Below are 23,433 nucleotides of genomic sequence, written 5' to 3'. Positions count from 1 at the left end.
ATGAAGTGTAGTCTTGTACAGTTACAGGTCGACCATTTCTGAGATGTGTGGTTAATTGACCACGATCTAATGAACTTTCTTCTATCTACCGTACAGGAACTTTTACGGACTAAATTTTTATACAGATTACTCAAAACCTTTCCTTCTTAAAAGATTGAATCTAAAATAAAGACTTTCTTCTTAATCTATTCCATTTTGTAGTAAACTTTTCCAGTTGTACATCAATATTTACAGACAATTCTGTACAAGAGAATATTTTTACTTTTGTATCCTACTGTGCAAATTGTTATTGCTGTATCTTTTTCGTAGTTATCAGAGATTTTTGCAAGTGAAATTTAAAAAATAACTAAAACACAATTTTTTTATTATCAAAGTAAACGTTAAGATGCGTATCATTCTTGTAATAAGCGCAACAAAAGAATATCGGTTAGGAAAAATTATGCATGAATTACTGGATTTATGTTATCTTTATTTAATTATTGTTATATTTTTCCGTATCATCTAATGGTATTGATAATTTTACAATCGAAAATCTAGGTTTAGATTTTAAGTAAAAACGTTTTGAGCGCAATTTTGTTTTTATATATATTTTAATAACTAACATAGCACTATATTAATTAATTTAATATAATGAAGGAAAAAAATATATTTTCAGAGATTATTTTTATGATTTTTTTTTTGCGGGAACGCGTTATCCTTCCCCAACTACCGAGACCTTTTAACTTAATAAACTATTTGAAAAATTTTGAATCTTTATATAACGTTAGTGTTCTTACCAGTTAAAGTTTCATGCTAGACAATTTTATCAGTTTCCTTACAATTTTAAATCTATATACTCAATTTTTATTGTGCTTTAGTTATAAATTTTAATTCTAAAAAAAATCCTAGTTTGTTACATATTTATGAAGAATAATATTGTTTTTTAGGAGAACCTGTTGAATTCAACAGTTTGAAAATGATTTTTAAAATGTAGATTGCATTACAGAAAAGTTTTCGAAGTTAATATTTAAGTTATGTCAATACAGTGTTATTTAATAGTTTATTTCATTTCACTAAACTTGTTTGATATTTGATCTGATAATTACGGTGCCATTATTCGAATCGATTTATATATATACTAGTAATAAAAATAATAGATAATAACTGTTAAATAGTTTAACAAAAGAAAAATTTTTAGTTGATTAAACTAAAGGCATATTTTGTTGTATAGTGTAATATTTCGACATATTTTAGTAATTACAAGCACGCTAAATTATACAGTGCAGTGTTTAATTTATTTTAGATGACATTAAAGGTAGATAATATAAAAATATTTGTTCATATTATCTACTGACCTGAAATAACTCTCTTGCGATCTCTCTCTCTCTCTCTCTCTCTCTCTCTCTCTCTCTCTCTCTCTCTCTCACACACACTCTCTCTCTCTTTTAATGTCAAACAAATTTATATAATTTTCGTAATAATAAATTACCTTAACACAAGTACCACCCACTGCTCACGTTTTTTCGACTTCACATGTTTTTTGTAATAAATTGATAAAATCTGATCGATTAAATGATTTAAGTTTTATACAAAGTGCACCACAAAGTTCTCCCGGGATTTTTATAACCTATTCTATTCGTAAAAATAATAGAAAATTTTGTATAAACATTTGTCCTAAAATGCTTCGTTTGCGAGTTACGGCTAATGAAAAATTTCTCTAAGATTTCAGTTACCCCCGGTGAAATGAGGTCGTACAGAAATTTTTAGGACGTTAATTAAGGGGCAGAATTTCTTATGGTTTTTGATCTGAAAAATCTGATAAAATAGGTCTTAGAACCGTATCTATTTTTTGATAACTCTCGGGTGAAAACCAACAAATTAGGGTAAAAAACCCTGTTTTTATGTTGATGTACAACTTTGTTAAATGAGTAATAATCACATAAAACCTTTTAAACAGAACTTGCAGAGAATTTAATTCTTAACAAAGTAGGACTGTTGTGACATCTAGTTGTGCACCTCCCCTTTTGATTGCAATCGACTGGACCAACTGTTCAAAAAATCCCAAAATCCAAAAAATATGGATTTCGGATTTTTTCTTAAATTTAATAATAATTCCTTATTGAGAGCTTTTCAATGATTATGATAAGTGATACTTATTTTCATTGGTTCCAGAGTTGTAGCGAAATAAAATTTTAATTAATGAAATATTTGGATTTTACAAGGGGAAGAGGCACATCGGTTCAAATCAGACTTCATCTCTTTTTTAACTTTTTAAAAAAATTTAAATATATTGATTTATTATTAATTATTAACAGATTGTAAAAAATCTTTACAATAATTCAATAAAAAAAATCAGAAGTTATTAATGAAATAAAATTTTGTATACTTTTCATTTAAAAAAAAAAAAAAAAAACTTAATAGGCGTACTATGAAGTCATGTCGTGTCCATATCAGATTTTTTTTTATCTTGAGCTCTTTTCAGATAGTTTCTTAAAGGTTTTTCTTGAAAAAAATTAAAATATTGAAATGTCTATTTATCAATATGCTCTTAACAATACAAAAAAAACTTAAGTAACTTAAAACTTAACTAACTTAATTGTCAGATAAGAAGTAGCTTTAAATTATCTATGTAGATAATATAATTTTTCTTTTTATATCATCTTTTAATTAAGTTATCTATTGAAAAAAATCGGATGAGATTTCCTTATAAAACAAAAAAAGAAAACAATTGAAATCTCTTCATTTAGTGAAAGGATTGAAAAATATGAGAATTTGTTAAAATAAATAAACCAGCAACATAACCGTAAATATGAAATCCATTTTTCCAGTTTCTTATTTAAATATCACCTCTTAGAAAAGCCGGTGCTAATTTAAAAACGAATTATCAATAACTTACTAATTTTGTGCCAGTTTCGAGAATTTGAAAGAAAAAATAGTGTTAAGATTTTTTTTTGCGAATTTTTTGAAATTTATTTTATTAAAAATAATGTTTATTTAATTTAATCTTTAAAATTTTATTTTAAATATGAGTAGGAAAAACACTTAAAAGAAAATCGTATACAAAATTTACTTAGATCAACATCTTGGTTCTGTCAAATAAAGAAAAAAATTCATACTTTTAAATCTGTTAAAAATTAAAAAAATACGATTGCCAAAAAAGAAAGTTAATAAAAATTAGGCCAGTGAAGATCGGCCCCTAAATTTCGAACTATTGCCATTAGATCCGTGAAGGGTTTTATGTTAATAGACTTTATTAAAATATTTAACGTTGTTAAAACGCTCACGTACTACAAAATTCCCTTACTATATCTTGGAAATGGCATTGTTAGTTTCGTTCGACGTACTAATATTTCTGCGTTATTTGTATATAGAACCTCCTCTATGAATCATGAGACCTTGCCGTTGGTGAGGGGACTTGAGTGCTCAGGGATACAGAGTAGCTGGACCGAAGGTGCAACCATATCGGAGAGGTATCTGTTGAGAGCCAGACTAAGGAATGATTCCTGAAAGAGGGCAGCAGCTCTTTCAGTAGTTGTTAGGGGCGTGAGTCAGGACGACTTAAACGGCCGTATCAACATCACTCAGTCCTCTGAGTACTGCGCAGCTGAAAGCAATGGAAAACTACAGCTGCTTTTTTTTTCCAAGAAAATGTGGCTCTCTGCATTTTCACATAGCAATAATGGAGGCGCCTTCCTTGGTAAAATATTCCGGAGGTAAAATAGTCCCCTGTTCGGATCTCCGGGTGGGGACTACTAAGGAAGGGGTCACCAGAAAATTAAAAAATAACATTCTACGAGTCGGAGCGTGGAATGTTAGAAGCTTAAAAAAGGTTGGTAGGGTAGAAAATTTAAAAAGGGAACAGGGTAGGACAAATGTGGATATAGTAGGAATTAGTGAGGTTCGGTGGGAAGAGGAAGGCGACTTTTGGTCAGGTGATTTTAGAGTAATTAACTCAGCGTCAAATAATGGGCAGGCAGGAGTAGGTTTCGTGATGAACAAGAAGATAGGGAGGAGAGTGGAGTATTTCAAAACGCATAGAGATAGAATCATTGTAATAAGGATAAAATCAAAACCTAAACCAACAACGATTGTTAACGTCTACATTCCTACAAGCGCCCATGATGATGATGAGGTAGAGTGTGTATACGAAGAGATTGATGAAGCAATTAAACACGTAAAAGGAGATGAACATTTAATAATAGTTGGAGATTGGAATGCAAGCATTGGAGAAGGCAAGGAAGGAAATATAGTGGGTGAATACGGGCTGGGCAAAAGGAATGAAAGAGGGGACCGACTTAGAGTTTTGCACGAAGTATAATTTAGTAATTGCCAACACCCAATTTAAAAATCATAATCAGATAGATTATATCATGGTTAAGCAAAGATTTAGAAATCAACTCGTTGACTGCAAAACTTACCCTGAAGCAGACATTGATAGCGACCATAATTTGGTAATAATGAAATGTAGATTGGGGTTTAAAAACCTGAAGAAAAGGTATCAGATGAATCGGTGGAATTTAGAGAAGCTTGAGGAAGAGGAGGTAAAGAAGATTTTTGAGGAGGACATCGCAAGAGGTCTGAGTAAAAAAGATAAGGTAGAAAATGTAGAAGAAGAATGGGAGAATGTTAAAAAGGAAATTCTTAACTCAGCAGAAGCAAACTTAGGCGGAATAAAGAGAACTGGTAGAAAACCTTGGGTTTCAGACGATATATTGCAGCTGATGGATGAACGTAGAAAATATAAGAATGCTAGTGATGAAGAAAGTAAAAGGAACTATCGGCAATTAAGAAATGCTATAAACAGGAAATGCAAACTGGTGAAAGAAGAGTGGATTAAAGAAAAGTGTTCAGAAGTGGAAAGAGAAATGAACATTGGTAAAATAGACGGAGCATACAGGAAAGTTAAGGAAAATTTTGGGGTACATAAATTAAAATGTAATAATGTGTTAAACAAAGATGGTACACCAATATATAATACGAAAGGTAAAGTCGATAGATGGGTGGAATATATTGAAGAGTTATACGGAGGAAATTAATTAGAAAATGGTGTTATAGAGGAAGAAGAGGAGGATGAAATGGGAGAATCAATACTGAGATCTGAATTTAAGAGAGCATTAAAAGATTTAAATGGCAGAAAGGCTCCTGGAATAGACGGAATACCTGTAGAATTACTGCGCAGTGCAGGTGAGGAAGCGATTGATAGATTATACAAACTGGTGTGTAATATTTATGAAAATGGAGAATTTCCATCAGACTTCAAAAAAAGTGTTACAGTTATGATACCAAAGAAAGCAGGGGCAGATAAATGTGAAGAATACAGAACAATTAGTTTAACTAGTCATGCATCAAAAATCTTAACTAGAATTTTATACAGAAGAATTGAGAGGAGAGTGGAAGAAGTGTTAGGAGAAGACCAATTTGGTTTCAGGAAAAGTATAGGGACAAGGGAAGCAATTTTAGGCCTCAGATTAATAGTAGAAGGAAGATTAAAGAAAAACAAACCAACATACTTGGCGTTTATAGACCTAGAAAAGGCTTTCGATAACGTAGACTGGAATAAAATGTTCAGCATTTAAAAAAAAAATAGAATTCAAATACAGAGATAGAAGAACAATTGCTAACATGTACAGGAACCAAACAGCAACAATAACAATTGAAGAACATAAGAAAGAAGCCCTAATAAGAAAGGGAGTCCGACAAGGATGTTCCCTATCTCCGTTACTTTTTAATCTTTACATGGAACTAGCAGTTAATGATGTTAAAGAACAATTTAGATTCGGAGTAACAGTACAAGGTGAAAAGATAAAGATGCTACGATTTGCTGATGATATAGTAATTCTAGCCGAGAGTAAAAAGGATTTAGAAGAAACAATGAACGGCATAGATGAAGTCCTACGCAAAAACTATCGCATGAAAATAAACAAGAACAAAACAAAAGTAATGAAATGTAGTAGAAATAACAAAGATGGACCACTGAATGTGAAAATAGGAGGAGAAAAGATTATGGAGGTAGAAGAATTTTGTTATTTGGGAAGTAAAATTACTAAAGATGGACGAAGCAGGAGCGATATAAAATGCCGAATAGCACAAGCTAAACGAGCCTTCAGTAAGAAATATAATTTGTTTACATCAAAAATGAATTTAAATGTCCGGAAAAGATTTTTGAAAGTGTATGTTTGGAGTGTCGCTTTATATGGAAGTGAAACTTGGACAATCGGAGTATCTGAGAAGAAAAGATTAGAAGCTTTTGAAATGTGGTGCTATAGGAGAATGTTAAAAATCAGATGGGTGGATAAAGTGACAAATGAAGAGGTATTGCGGCAAATAGATGAAGAAAGTAGTAGCATTTGGAAAAATATAGTTAAAAGAAGAGACAGACTTATAGGCCCACATACTAAGGCATCCTGGAATAGTCGCTTTAATATTGGAAGGACAGGTAGAAGGGAAAAATTGTGTAGGCAGGCCACGTTTGGAGTATGTAAAACAAATTGTTGGGGATGTAGGATGTAGAGGGTATACTGAAATGAAACGACTAGCACTAGATAGGGAATCTTGGAGAGCTGCATCAAACCAGTCAAATGACTGAAGACAAAAAAAAAAAAATGTATATAGAAATTTTTCAAAATTTTTTACTTATTTAAACATAAAGAACGTAAGGATTTCCACGCGGGGTGATACATCTAAATCGGTTCAGCCGTTGAGATGCTACGGTAGAATAAGAATAAATGCAACATAAGTACACCCTAAATACATTATATTCATTTTTGGGCAGTCGTGTAATAAGATGGTTTACTGAAATGTATTAACGTTTTTTAAATTTCATTTTCCAATTATTTTGTTGAATTTTCACGCATTAATATTTTTATCAGATTGTCTTCAGGTTCGCATCATAATGTTATAAAAATCAAAGAAAAACCACGATAAAAAATTGATAAAAAAAACTTAAAATTATCTATTTGATCGTGTAAAAAATTCTTCCATTGATGTTATTTATGGATCTTTACTTAGGAATTCATTGGAACAACTTTCTTTAGAAAAAAAAAGAATCATCAGAATCATTGTATTTGATGGTGAACGAAGCTTGAATATAGATAAAAATACATACGATTCTAGAGTTGAGAGGACTACTTTCATTTTTTTTTTGTAGGTTAAAAAATCATTAACACGTAAAATGCGTTAATGATGTTTATTGTGTCATACATTCAGTTCCATGAACAAGGGCAAGGTTGATATAAAATATATTCATCCACCGTTAAAATGTTAAAACAAGTCTAGTCGTGAAGCATGACGCGACAACCTGTTCTGCATTCTGTATAATACAGTGTTTTTATATATTATACACTATTGTAGTAAGGTGTTGTGTTCAGATAGCCGCGTAGTCGCTGTTACTAGTTTTGACGTGAGGCACTTCTCCGTAACCTCTAGCCTATTCTCAGTGATTATTGGTATACGATAAGTATCGGCCTGCTAGTAAAGTCTAGTCGTCTCGTAGCCTGTACGGCCAACGGCTCGCGCAGCTATTCCCATGTAATTGTGCCTGCTATGTGATCAGTGTTTTTTTTTAACGGCAATTGTACAATGCAATAATAATTATGGGTGAAGAAGAGGTGAGTTTTAAAAGCTTTTATCAAACGTTTTTTTCTTGTATTAAAATTCTTTATGAATTTTATCGACGTCATCGCTTAGTATTAATAAACCTTATTAATTAACTCTGTTTATGTTCTATCAGTTGTAAAATACACTTAATATACAAAGTTTATAAGTTTATTGTTAATAAACTTTATTGTAATATTACTGTAGTAAAGTTTATTATAATATTAATAAAGTAATATATAAGAAATTGTAATGCAAATTAATCTTAATTTTTAAAATGTTAAAGCATAATAATATACAGTATCAAAATACAGGAGAAATGAATTTTTAGATAAACTTTGTGCTAATGAACTTTGAATGAACTTTTTAAATATGTTTGATTAGATATATATTAAAAAAATTGCAATGTTTTTTTCAATACAAAATCTTTTGTTATTCAACTCTGTTTGTAAAGAATTTCAGAAAAAAAAACGTTTTTTTATCCTATCTTATAAATAAAAAAAAAAAACCTTTGACATATACATTTCAAATGGTACGGCCGATTTCCTGAAACTATTTTTCTCGTACATTATTAAACAGCATATTAATATTTTTCGTTTTTATGATGAATTGTTTATAAATATCTGCGCATTAGTAGTAAAAAATGTTTTTTTTATTTGAATGTTAAAAATGAATGGAAATTGTGTTGTTAATATAACATGGAACACTAGATAAAAAATATTACGTATCAGAAGTGTTAAAAAAAAGAATTATAATTTTTGGATAGATTTAAAAAAAGAGATTTAGATATAGAAAATAATCGTAGTTTCCTTTCATTGAAAATGTCATTTAACCTTTGTGAGTTTTTTGAAAATTTGTTTACTTAATGTTAATTACAACTGATTATAATTAGTTAAATTGAATTTTAAAAATATGAAAAAATCTCTTACACCTTAAGAACCCTAGCTGTATTAAAAAAAAAGAATTGTTGTAAATTTAATAGATTTAACCTTATTATTTGTAAAATTATTTATAAAATGCAACCTGAATGAAATAGTAATAAAAAGGTTTTTTTTTTGTTTTTTTTTTTTTACTAAGAATGGCAAAAGTTTTCGCTCGTAATTTTAAGATAAGATTTAGTAATGTAGAATCTTTCTGAAAGTTAGTCAAGTTAAATAAGCTATTTTTCTTGTAGAAATAAGGTGATTATTTTAAAATTCTACAAATAGTTGCAGATTAAATTCACGTTGTCTGTTAATGAGTTTAATTTTAAAATACTGAATGAGAAGCTCATTTCCAAAAACCTGTTCTTGGTTTTTGGTTCTGAATTCAATGGAACACCTACACTTTTCTACTAGTTACCATTTAAAAAATAGATTAGTGTTTAAAAATCTACTTAACTGGACGCAAAAACAAAGGATTTCATTTTCAAAACATGTTACTATACTTTCAAAATCGATACTATTCTTTTTAATAATCGTTTTAAATTTTACTTCTAAATCCTATAGATGTTATTCTTCTTTTGACTTAGCTACTTAAAAGGGGAAAAATGTGACATCGATATTCAAAACAGTACTGTTATCAAAAAATATTCCGGATACAGATATGAAATAACTCGTATTCTAAGTTTTCTTTGTTTATTTTAATTTTACTGTAATTAAAATCAACCTCGGGTTAGTCTAGTGGCTAAACACATCGCAAAATCAGCTAATTTTCGAAGTCGAGAGTTTTCTAAGGTTCGAGCCCTTGTAAGGGCTAAGGTTCGAGCCCAGTTGCTTTTACATGGATTTGAATGCTAGACTGTGGATACCGGTGTTCTATGGTGGTTTTTTTTTTCTCCCCCTACTCTCCCCGACCGGATATCCATTTAAGTATACTCAGTCGGGGAGAGTGTCCTTCTACTCAAAGGGGGCGTCCCCCACCCACCGGCTTTACATCCGGTACGGCAGGTTGGCCCCCCCCCCCCGGTCTTGGAACTTTTGTTTTATTTTTTTACCTGCCTCTAATTCCCCGCGTTAGGGTCAAGGTCCGGCGATGCCGTCCCCCAGTCCCTCCGCAGGGAACCGGGTCTCGGTCTTTACGCCTATGCCTCTAACCGACGGTACCCACCCCACAAAGCGCCTAGACGCCCGCAGGGAGAAACACCGCCGGCCGAGACTCGGTCTTTTCTTTTATTCCCATCTCCCCTGGAGTTCTCCCCCTTCGCAGGAACCCGCATACCAGGGCATACGGGCCCTCCACGGAGAGACTGTCCACCTTTCCCTACTTAACTTAATCACAGTCTACCGCCCTCTTCTTCCTTAGTTCTCAGGATCTCTCCAGCAAACCTTCTGAACCAGTCCCAGTTCTCTTGATTTTGTACCATCCAATTAGATTATCCGGTGTTAATCGATTTGTTATAATTACCCTCCTGTTTTCAGCCCATCGAGGACATACAAATATAGTGTGCTCCGCATTATTTGTTTCCTCACAATAAACACATTGTGGTGTGTCCCTTTTTCCAATTCTGGCTAGCTACTGCCCAAAAGATCCATGCCCCGATAATAACTGTGTCATATAGAAGTCAACGTTTCCGCGTCTACTTCCATACCACCTACCTATATCAGCGATTAGTCTTCTAGTCCAATCCCCGACTCTTGAGCGTGACCATTCCAACTGCCATTCTTGCTCCAATTGAGCCGCTATCTCGTCTTGTGGTAGTCCCTCATATCTAAGCATCTTGCTTTTAATCTGCAGGTCTATTGGTAGAACCTCTGTTATTACGCAAAGCGCGTCATAGGACACCGTTCTGTAACTAGCGGCCACCCTCAACAGTGCAAGTCTATGCGCGCTTCTCAATTTTCCTTTATTCCGTTTAATACTAATTGTATGTCCCCAAACCGGGGCCGTGTAAATATCATTGATGTTGTTGCAGCAGTTATTAATTTCCTAGTTTCTATTTTTGGTGTTCCATGGTTCTGGAAGAGTCCTCTCAGAGCTTTGGCCATTGGAGTGACCCTACTACATATCATATCGATGTGTCTGCTAAATCTCAAATTTTTATCGAATATGACTCCCAGATATTTTGCCTCATTGACTTGCATAATTGGCTCTCCTCTGATATTCAAATTTATTCCTCTAATAGGTCTTCTGCCGGAAAGGGCAATACAACTGGACTTCCCTGGGGCTATCTGTAGTTGGCTTCTTTGTAACCATTCATCTGTAATTCCTAATGCCAGATTGGCTTTGCGTTCTAAGTTATCTACATCCCTATCCTCAACGAGGATTGCTATGTCATCAGCATAGCCAATTGCAGTAACTCCTTCGGGATAATTCAGTCTGAAGACTGCGTCATAAAAAATGTTCCACAAGGTTGGGCCCAGCACAGAACCTTAAGGAACGCCACCAAACATCTGGAAAACTGCCTTACCTTCCAAAGTTTTGATCTCAAGAAACCTTTGATGTAGATAGTGATTAACTTGATTTATTAGATATTCGCTTATTCGCATCTCATGCAATGCATCAATTATAGATGACCAGGGAACTGATCCGAACGCGTTCCTAATGTCCAGCATTATCACATGGGGGATTTTCCTGGTCCTCCAGGTACCGCTCCTGCTATTTAAAGCCCAATTTTTAACTTTCTCTAAGGCATTTATGGTAGAGCGGCCTTTTCTGAATCCATATTGTTGTGGATGTAGACAGCCCTTTTCCTCAAGCTCTGCCTTAAACCTGCCTTCTATCAGCCTCTCAACCACCTTTCCCATATTATTAATAAGAGTAATCGGCCTATATCCATTATTTATTATTATTATTTACCCCCGCCTTGGGTATAAAAACCGTCCTGGCTGCTTTCCAGCAGCCAGGAAAATTACAGTTGGTAGACCATAACTAGCCAGATCCACAATTTCCCAGGGTATTATTCCTGCTATAGTCTTGATGATGGCCGCAGGTATGCCATCCGGCCCTGGACTTTTCCGGTTTTTCAACTTTTTGGTGGGTTATGGTGGGTTGAGTTTCAATTAACCCACCGGGTTGGTCTAGTGGTGAACACATCTAACCAAATCAGCTGATTAGGAAGTTGAGAGTTCCAGCGTTCAAGTCCTAGTACAGGTAAAATTACTTTTATACGGATTTGAATACTAGATCGTGGATACCGGTGTTTCAATTAACCACACATCTCAGGAATGGTCGAACTGAGACTGTACAAGACTACACTTGATTTCCATTCATACGTATATCCTCATTCATTCTCTGAAGTAATAATAAATGAACGGTAATTCCCGGAGGCTAAACAGGAAAAAGTAAGACAATGGCAAACCCACCCGTAAAAATCTGCTAGGAAAATTCCAATAGAAATAACATCAACGCTTATGGAATCACCAAGAGTCGGGCACGATTAAATGGCTAGTTTGAATTTTGATTTAAAATCAGAGATTCTTTGTAATTAATACAATTTTTAATTTTAATTAGAAACTAAAATTTAACTTGGTTTACAGATATATTAAAAAATGCTCTCTTTTTACAAAGATATATATTTTGAAAAAAGTCCCTTTAAAAACCTTCTAAATTATCAAAAATTAATTTTAAAAAACGATCCAAAATTGTGTGCACAAAGTTTTGCCAGTCTTTCTTATAAAATTTTTGAATAACTCAAACAGTAGATTTTAAAAGTAAATAAAAGTAACCTTTTAATAAATGACATTAATTTTACCATAAATATAAATAATACATTTTATTATATCAATTTTATCAAATTGTCCAAAATTTATTTAATATAAGATAAATTATTTAAACATCAAATTGTAAAACTTTAAGGCTTTTCAACTTGTATCTTTTAAAAGGTTCTTTTTGGATTTTAAATTGATTGGGGTTGATTATTTTATTTTGTGGAAGAACAGTTTAAATTACAGGTTAATGTAATATTAATATTAAAATTAACAAATAAACCCGACCACGAAAACATCCAAATTACTACAGTAATATCTATCGTTCTTTACTAATTTATATGTCAACATAATATTTTTTTAAAAAGATGAGTACACTATTTTTAATTTTTTAATTCCTTGTACGAAGTAAAGTATTGTGATCGTGAAAAATCACGGTTTTCATATTTTAACGGAAATATCCATTTTGACTAGTTTCGACGTGACGTCTCTACGTACGTACGTATCTCGTATAACTCAAAAACGATTAGCCGTAGAATGTTGAAATTTTGGATTTAGGACTGTTGTAACATCTAGTTGTGGACCTCCCCTTTTGATTGCAATCGACTGAACCAAAAGCGTACAAAAAAGCCCGAAATCCCAAAAAATTGTTTATTACTGCAGTAATAAGCCCTCATTGGGAGCTTTTCAACGATATATCATAAGTGGTACTTACTTTCATTGGTTCTAGAGTTGTAGCAAAATAACATTTTAATTAATGAAATATTTGGATCTTACAAGGGGAAGGCCCATCGGTTCAAACCCGACTTCATCTTTAACTTTTAAAAAAAAATTTAAATATTGATTTATTAATAATTATTATTTATTGTAAAATTTTTTTTACAATAAATAATAATTCAATAAAAAGTTCTTAATGAAATAAAATTTTGTGTACTTTTTATTTAGAAAAAGTGTATATGTTATTTAATAGGCGTACAATGAAGTAGTGTCCACATCATATTTTTTATGAATGAAACATAACCGCATAAGAAGAGGCTTTTTCTCTCTTGGCAGCATTAAGAACTGTTTATCAGGATATAATTAAACTGTATTATTTATTTTGTTTGTTTTTACAGGCTATTAAACTGGTAGCTCCCCATACGTATTCCTTTTGACGACCCAATCTTCTTCAACCTGTTGCTTTTAACTTTTCTTTGACATATTTTGCAATGTTGCATCCATTTTTTTTCGTTTTCGTAATCATTTTTTGAACACATTTTTCACCCTTCAGTTTTTCGAATATTTTTAATTCTTAGGTGATAGTAATATATGTATATCACATATATTACTTGCAATACTGCACAAAAATTTCATTTCTAAATCTTCTCTCTTTTTGGATATTTTCGAAGTGTTGTCCATATTTCTGTTTGATTTCAAATTATAAGGAGAACTATTGTTCTTGTAAAATATTACTATTGTCTTCTTTCTATATATTACTAATAGTAGTCGCTACCGATTTTTAACATTTTAATATCTTCTTCTGAACATTGTGTTTTATAATTACATAGCTTATATGAAAATTAACTAAATTCATCCGCTTGCTCTAAAACTGGATTTTGAAGAACAATTTTTACTAATAGAGGTTCGTCTTCTCTAAAAGTATGAATATTGATTTTATTTAAAGACTTATTGTTCTAGTAATTTATTTAAGTAGAAAGTTTTACGCTGTAAAAAATTTCAGAATTCGCCAAAATGTCGTGGTCGTTGTCTTTCAATAACATATTCAATGTAATACATTAATCATCATATATATTCATTAAATTACTTATTATTACTTTTATTCATTAAGTATATATACCTTTTTTTTGAAGTTTTTATGTAATATTATTGATATAGACGAAATCAATCTGTATTTTTACAGATAACAAATTTTTTTACGGCAAGAAGTTTTTATTTTGCTTTGCATTTTTAATTTTGGTTCAAACTTTTCTTACGACCAAATCACACTCTGATTATTTTTTTACTCTATTTTTCTGCTAATCTCGTGTTAAAATTTCGAATTGTATCATTGGAAGATTTTTAAACAAAAAATTTTGTATATTTACATTTACGAATTAAAGATGTTATTTTATATGTTATTATCAATTAGAATGGGTTTATTATCGCATAAGCTGTTATTTCTGATATTAAAAGTATTTTCATAACTTCGAGGAGATTCCTTTATTTTATATATATATATACATATCTTTGCATTCCATGAACTAAGAGTAGTGTTACTACTCCGCATTCCTTTTCATATTTTAACAAAGAACGTAGTTTTCTGCTCTTTTTGAATATCTACAGATTTCTTCAAACTAATTAGTTTTGACTATTTTTCAATTTAAATATTTAACTTTTCCATGATTTGGTCGGCTATAAATTTTTTTTTATTACCAGTTGTTTAATAAATAATAGATCTAAATTCTAAAATTTTACGACACTGTCGCAAATTATATTCTGTATGAAGCACATCAAAACATTACAACTTCATTTACAAATTAATTGATAATGACTATTTATTTATAACATAAAAATTAATTGTTCGTATAAAATACACATATATTATAAAAATATATATATATATACACCTAGTTATAATCTGCAGCATTTTGATATGCTTTGTTTTGAATAGACGTCGAGATTTTTACGTTTATATTTTAGTTTCTGTAGACTTTATTCATACAATTTCACTCAGAATAAAATTCTCTACAAGGTTTTTTAAGTTTTTTATGAGTTTATTCTCCATAAAAAAAGTTATTTTATATCATAGTATTTTTGCCGATCCTAATCTTTTTTATTTTACCCCAGATTTAAAAAAAAATAAAAATACAATGGAATCAATTGGAATACAATTGGAATCAATTTTCTTTCCATTTCAGGTCAGATTTCATTTAAAATCATTAAATTTAAACCTTAATTTGGATCCCAAAGTTGACAGTGTAGCTAATTTTACCGAATTCGCAGAAATTAGGACTAAATTTTTCGCTAGTCGATATTCGCTAATGAAACGTTTCTAAACTTAGCTTGGTTTTTTTTTCACCAGTAAAACATGATGTGAAAGTTTGATATATATTTTCTACATGCATATAAAAGTAAATTCTTGGGACATTGAAATGTGTGTTTTAGTAGATTGTACGTTCAATTTCCTAAAAAGGAAATAACGATTTTCTTATCCGGTAGTTATGAACACAGAATATTTTCGAAAAAGATCTATTGTATAAAAATGGTATTGCAAAAATTTGTGAATATTATGTTAAAATGTAAAATTATTTAACTTCTTATCAGTTAAATGTGTTTTTACGCTATTATCAGTGAATCATAATTGTTGTCTATAATCAATGAATCATATGACTAGCATGAAATTTTTTGTTTATTCATATCAAATGATCTCATTATATCTTTCAACATTAGAAGAACATTTGTTTTGCTTTGGACATATAAACGGGATTTGACAATTTTTATAAACTTCAGTGTAAATATCACATCGATGTTTTTATGTAATTCAATATAAAAAAAATTAAATCGTTAAAATTAAACCTACGTCTTAATAAATGTAGGTTTAATTTATGAAGGTAGTAGTAGTAGTTTTTAAAAATTAAGTAGGCGAATAAAATTAATATAAAATGAAAATTTTATTGAAATTTATTTAATTTATATATATATCCGTCGAAATACGGAGGAAAACTATCTTGGAAAATGATTTTTTTTTTGTGGACTCCCGGAACAGTGAATTTGAATGGATTACCGTGATCCATTCAAATCGGCTATGATCTATTTTTAGCATAACTGATTTTTAGCATAACTGAACCGCAAGTGTTGTTTGACAAAGTATTTGTGTAGTTTAATTTTCACTCACTGTGAAAGCGGAAAACTTATTGTTAAAGTACTTTATGCATTAAAAAAAAAAGAATACAGATGTATTTTTAAAACTGTAGATCTGTGATCTATTTTTTTTCAATTTTCAGGTCAGATTTCATATAAAACCGCAAAGTTTAATTGTTAATTTGGGTCCAATAATTACAGTCTGGTTTAATTTTACTAAAGGCTCAGAAATCAGGGCAAAATTTTTCGCCAGCTTATACTCGTTAACGAAGCGTTTTCGAACCTATGTTTATATGATTTTTTGTTTGTTATTTTCACGAGAAATATATATTTGTCATTTTACAGTAAAAATTTGCTAGTAAATATTAAACTATAAATTGAATTGAATACTGTTTTTTAAATAATGAAATAAACATACGTATTTGACGTTCAAATATACCGGAGTATGGAAATTAATAGAAATTCTATTTCGTCGAAAGTTAGATCTGTATAAAACAAACTTTTTTACGTTGACATAAAATAAAATCCTTCGAAATCGAAGGTTATGAGGTTTGAATCCTAGTTAGAAGTTAGTTGTTTTTATACGAATTTGAATGTTAGATAGTAGATACTGGTGTACTTTGGTGGTTGGGGCTCTCACATTAACCACACATCACAGGAATGGTCATTTACACTACACCTCATTTACATGTCATACATATCATCCTTATCTAATTGGGTCGTGGAGGGGTTGCTTATTGTTCATTAACTGAAAAAATTGCAACGTAAACGTTAGGAAAATAAAATAGAATAAAAAAAGGCGTTCATTATTTTTTTTCTTTATTTTATATATCCAGGTGTTTATTATGAAAATTACACATTAGAAATCGCGTCCTGTAGAGACACAAATTACGAGTTATTTTTTCTGAAAGTAATGATGTTCACTTGTACAAAGATTTAATGTAAATGATACTTCTATGTAGTGGTATAGAGGTATCAGTTAATGGTGCTAATATTATTTATATTCTAAATTTCATTAATTCTGGTTTAGAAAGAAGGCTACAGGAAACCACTTCGTTCTTTACTTTTCTAAGTAAGCTTCGCATAGGGGTTTGTTATTCTTGAAAGTGACTATGTGTTTGTAGAAATCAATCATTTCGCTTCTAACGGACAGACATGGATGGATCGACTTGATTTTTCTTCTTCCATTTATCGAAAAAATTTCAACTAAATTTTTAGCAGAGCTATTAATTAAAGTGAACAAATCGTAAATAATGCTATCCCGTTCTAAATTAATCTGTACAATTCGTTTTCTTAAGATGAAAATATAATTTTGTAATGGAAAATTTCAGGATAAATAAAATTCATTTAAAAACCGATATATGTATGATTTCAGAGTACTATCTGTGTTAACTTCTTGGTAGGGTTTTTGTAAAAATGAATTACGGTAAAAATCGCGTAAATAATTACGCGATAAAATGACTGTTAAAACGGGAAATTTGCATTTTTTACTAAGTATTCAGTTCTGAGTTTCATCTTCTAACTGAATATAAGTTTGGATTGTATGGGTCCACGAATTATACAATGTGGGATCACGAAGACCTAATGACATAACGTAACTGTGAAGTAATAAGAGTATGTGAACAGTATGCATATATAAATTGACCTTTAGTGAAATGATGCCGTGAGATTAACGTCTGCTGAATTTTCTGGTAATGACCTTGGTACATGTAATTGTAGTGACAGTACGAAAGATGTTTTTTTTGTAGTCATTAAACTGCATCATTATATTTCTAATTGATGTGGCAGTTGTAAGTTTTAATTAGTTTATTTTGTGAACAGAGTTAGCTCAGTATAATACTTAAGAAAGGTCAACTGCTGACGCATTAGACTAATTGAAAAAAAATTCCTCTCAAAATAATTCGTTAAAAGGATTGTTATACATTTTTAAAATTTCAGATTTAAATTTTAAAAAAACTTTTTTTATTGCTACTGGATTCAGCACTCAAAAAAAAAAATTATTATTTTTACGGTGTAATTTTTAATTAAACTTTTAAAACTAACTGCCTATTAAAGAAATAAACCTACCCAGTAGCAAAATCGAAATGATATACAGTGATTCACGAAGAATGTAACAAATATTCAGAATATGTTCTACTGGTGAAAATAAAGAAGAAAGCTCATATAAACATAGGTTCGGAAATGCTTCGTTAGCGAGTGTAGGTTGGCGGAAGATTCCGATCTGATTTTTATGCCTTCGGTAAAATTATGTCAGACTGTAATTCTTGTGATCAAATTAGGGAGTAAATTTAGTGGTTTTATATGAAATCTCATCTTGAAAATTTAAAAAAGAGATTTCAGAACTATATTTTTAGAAATTGGGAAAACTATTTCTAGAAATCTTGGGTCGCTACCTGTGGGGCTACTTGAAATTATTAGTAAATGAACAAAGTGCAGTACAAGAAAAGAGATAATTAGAATTATCAGTGCGGTACAACTAATACAAAACAATTCTGTTGAAATACAGAAAGCCACCAAAAACATTGTTCGTCGGGCACAATTTTCTATCCACTGCGGCAGAGAACGTTTTCAACAGTTAAATTTTTTTGTAAATCGATTTTATTGTTTGTATTGTAACTTCTTGTTTTATAATAATGGAAGTTTTGTTTTGTTTAATACCTAATTAAAAACTGTCACATTTTGCTACGTTTCGTTTTTAATAAGCTTTGAAATTCTTAAATTTGAATTCTGTTTCTGTGGAACTTTTTTTCATACTATTTTACTCAGAATCAAATTCTTTAAAAAGTTAAAGTGGGCAATTTAAAAGTTAAAGTTAAGTGTGTAATAAACCTATATGTTTTACCCACTTAACTTATTTTAAGCCAAAAATAAAATGTTTTTTGATTCCAACCTTTTATATTTCACCCCAAATTTCTAAAAAAAAAAAACTACTAAAAATATAGTATAACTATATTTTATAATTAACTATATTTTTAGTAGTTTTTCAGGCCAGATTTCACATAAAATCACAAAATTTATTCCTTAATTTGGGTCCCAAGAATTACAATCTGACTTTACCGGAGGTACAGAAATAGGGCGAAATCTTTCTCTATAATCTTATCAGGGAAAATGAAGAGGGATATTGTTTGTTACCTTCTGTTCACTACAGGCCGTGATAGTAAATTAATCGTTATTCTCAGAGAAAGAACTGCTGTGACCTGTCCTGCTGTATCAACCTTCTTTTCATGAGTCTCTGCCAAGAAAGACTGGGAAAAATTTTATGAAGACACGAATCAGTGTTTGGAAAAACACATTATATATACTGCACATAAAGAAGAGATAAATGTACAAAAACGTGTACGATAAGGCGACACTACATTACACATGCTCTTCTCAGCCTGTTGAGAGAGGAGGTATTAAAAACTGGAATGGAAGAAGAGGGCGTACGAATAAATGACGCATATGTAAACCGTCTGAGATTTGCAGATGATATTGTTCTTTTCTCACGAGAATCAAAAGAACTACTAAGACAAATACAGGAACTGCAAGGTGGCTAGCGAACCCTATGGTTTAAGGATGAACCTAAAAAAAGCCAGGTCACGTTCAACAAGTTTGCAGAGGAAAGACAGATTTTTATCTTGGGAGAAGAACTCTGAACAGGTAGAAAATTACATATATTTTGGCTGAATCAACAACGACGAGTTAAGCTTGGATGGCAGGTATCGGGAGACTTAATAGCCGTTTTCAAGAGTAAATTCCCTTTTTACAGTAAAAAGAAAGTTTTCGACCGATGCATTCTGCTAAAAACGACATTAACCATTCATTAATCATTTCAGAAGCTTCGAGTAGCACGAAGAAATATCGAACGATATGTGCTTGGGATTTACCAGACTGTATAGGAAAACCTGTAAATGAATCTGAGAACAGGCGAAAGTACATGATATCATCATAAAAGTTAAAGAATTGAAGTGGCGGTGGGCAGGTTATGCAGCAAGAATAACTGATGGCAGATGGACTTAATTAGAACTTGAATGGATACCTCTAGATTTTAACCGCCTACGAAAAAGAGTCGATATTATAAAGTACATGGAACCGAATTTGCAGAAGACCTCATAAGACCGTATTAGTTGGAAACGAGCTGAAGAACCCCTTAGCCTGAAGTGGATCGATAACGGCTGAAATGATGATAATATTGCAGTTACTTAGTGGGAGAATATTATTATATAAATTAATATACGTATATGCTAATATGTTTTAATATATTAAAATAATAATTTGCTTTCGGACATTAATATCTTAAGTTTATTATTTGAAGATATTTATTTCCTTTCATAAATATTAAAAATATTTGAGATTATATCCACTAAAATAATTTTTCATTATCGATTACGGATTATTTTAGTAATCTCATATACATTTTTATTTATAGAAATAATCTTTTTTCATTATATACTAAAAATTTTTATTGTAAAATAAATGGCAGGAATAATACGTTTGACCGCAACAAAACCCAACATTACCATCAATCAATTAAATGAATAAATTTAATTAATAGATAAAGATTAAAAAAAAGCTCGTGTGCACTTCATGTATGCACGTAAGAAGTTATACTTCTTTGGCCAGATGTGAATTTTTTTACGCATTCAAATTTGAACAGAGTCAAACGATCAACAGACCACATTAAAATACCATGAATAAAAGTTTGAATAAATACACTTAAATTAAATAAAATAATATTTATTTTATACAGTTTAAAAAGTATTAAAGTATTCGTTCTTATATAAAACAAAGTTCATCGAAGTTCCATTAATTCTTCGGATGACGATTGAATAGGCACGAGGGCTATGATATGAAAAATACGATACAAATAGTCTTTTTGTAATAGTGTATTTTATCAAAAATTTTGTTTTTGGTAGATTTAAAATTATTTATGCAAAATCAAGAATTTATCTGATGTGTGCTATTTTCTGTCATTAAAAAATATAATTTTACTTATAAAAAATAATACCTACATAAATATAATCTCAAATCTTGATTAACAATTTTAACAAAAAAAAAAAAAAAAAAAAAAACTAAATATACGGTACAATATTATGAATCTTCAGAAATCCGTGTATATAAATACATATATAAAAAATGTATTTTGTACGACTCAATATCTGCTATGTTTACTTACTACACGTACTAATCACTTAATTGCATTGAACGACTGAATGAATTAGACGCTATTCGCATGTGCGTGCAAATTACTAATCCACTTGGGCCTGCGCAAATCTTCATACTGTTACATCGGCGCGTGCACTTCCGTAACTTGCTGAAAATATACTTCTAACGCGCCAAAAGAAGTAGAACTTAAAAAAAAAAAAATATGATTTTTGATAAGGAATAAATTTTGTCAATTAAATTTCAGTTTGGTGCCAGATTGAAAACAACTAACAAACATTAACCCTAAATTTAACTATAACTCTGAAAAAAGTATTACTTTTAATTGTTTACAATAGTTTTTTAATTGAGTACGTTTTATTTATTTTTAAAAAAAACTAAGTCGTTTGCAATAAATCGCAAATGCGGGAAATCGGAGTTAAAACAAGAATTTGTGTTTTTTTATAAAAAAAGAAAACGTAAAAAAAAATGCATCTGAGCGTTATTTAAGGTTAAGTTGGGTAAATAATAATATAAGAGGGTTGTACGGAAAATTTTCGGCCTAATTAAGAAAACACAAAATTTCTCAAATTTTGGAAAATGATAGATTTGTCCAACTGCAAAATAAACCATTCTTCTTCTTCCCGAACCCGAAGAAATGGGTCGCTGCACGAAAATTCACTTCAAATAATGATGTCAAAGATGAGACAATGGTTTGACATCTTTGAAGTGAATTTTCGTGCAGCGACCCATTTCTTCGGGTTCGGGAAGAGGAAGTATTCTCTACGATCCAAACCGGCGAATGTAGAAGCATTTCGAAGCCTAGGTATTTTGTAACAACCCCAGACGTAGTGCAGACGCATTATCGTGATGATGAAACAACTTTCTTCTTGGCCAGATGTGAACAGTTAGCCAGAATAGCATCCTTCAATCGGACCAGTAATGAAGTGTAATAATCCTCCAGATAGTCTATGAGCACCATACCACGAAAATCCCCAAAAAATAGGCATGACTTTGGCTGTTTTACCTGCCTTCTTTGGAACACTTTTACGTGATCCCACACACTGTAGGTCCCCTGGCTTCTTGTAATGGTCTTAATGTCTTTCTTTATGATTAAATTATTTTATTTTTTGGTCCTTTTTATTTACAATTTTGTTGTTTCATCATGTATATAATATAATGGATACGGCCTATCATGTTTGCAATGCCAGTAAACTCGCGTAACTTCAGTCAGGATTATTTAATTCGGCATTGTAGATTTTTTGATGACCGTCGCTCTTAGCGGTTTTTAGTTCCGGCGTTCCATAGTACATCATCTTTATGGATGTAAGACCGCGTTTAAATTAAAAAGGTCAGTTTTTTATCGTCAAAAACGAAGGGCAAAAATCGTTTTAAGTGGAATGTAATTATTTTTCTACATTCATCGTGGACAAACCTTTTATTAAAATAAACAGCGGGATTATCAGTTTTTCAGGAAATGTCAACTTGCTACAAACGATCAACTAAACGCATGCGTGCGAGCCTCACACCATCTATAGGATGATACTTGACAAATATCTTAATTCATTTGGTCATACTTGCGCCATCTCTCCGTCAGGCCGAGAATTTTTTGAACGACTCTGGCATATGTAAATACGGGTTAAATTGAGAATTATTTTTCTTGAATTTGTTAAGATTCGGCACTTTAACTGTGCTTAGTAATTAAATTTATTTCATTTTATGTTTTGGTACGGTTTTGATTAAATGTGTTAATTTACAAATTTTTACTAATTATCATACCTATTAAGTAACAGTCTAATTTTTATTTAATAACAGTATTTAATTTTATTAAATGAATTATTTTTTTAATCTATTCACGATTGCTATTTTTAATAAATTAAATATTTTAAAATAAGAAAAATTTCACGCAAGATCATATAATAAAATTTTTGTTTCATTTTTCCAAGTAATCTTATTTGTACCTACTTAATCTTGAAATTAATTTAGTTTTTCAATTTGAAAAAATAGCATCTACTTTCTTTCATTTTATGTTCAGTCATTGTCGCTAATAGGATTAAGACTATAAACCGAGATAACTATTTCATGAAAATTGGCGCAGCCAATTTGAAGTTACAAAACAAAAAAGCATAATCGCTTACTTTTGTTATTTAATTAGAAATTGAATTGCAAAAACACGACTGCATCGCTTTCCTTCTGCTATAATAAAGTAAATTGAGAAATAAGTGAAAAATTCAATGGAGCGAAGATAGAACTGTGCACTGTCCGTAGTTCTCTA

General features: G+C 30.9%; 1 protein-coding gene across 1 annotated transcript in view; it reads left to right on the top strand.

Moving 5' to 3' along the window:
* Positions 1–7,352: 7,352 nt before the first annotated feature.
* The window catches only part of LOC142328605 (inverted formin-2-like), a 189,917-nt gene continuing 173,836 nt past the window's right edge, over positions 7,353–23,433 (top strand). Inside the window, exon 1 of the mRNA XM_075372411.1 lies at positions 7,353–7,586. Within this exon, the coding sequence (XP_075228526.1) occupies positions 7,572–7,586 (15 nt within the window). The 5' untranslated portion in view covers positions 7,353–7,571. The remainder of the gene's footprint in view (positions 7,587–23,433) is intronic.

Source organism: Lycorma delicatula, chromosome 8 (genome assembly GCF_047948215.1).
Source record: "Lycorma delicatula isolate Av1 chromosome 8, ASM4794821v1, whole genome shotgun sequence".
NCBI lineage: Eukaryota > Metazoa > Arthropoda > Insecta > Hemiptera > Fulgoridae > Lycorma > Lycorma delicatula.
This window is presented reverse-complemented; position numbering and strand designations above follow the sequence as displayed.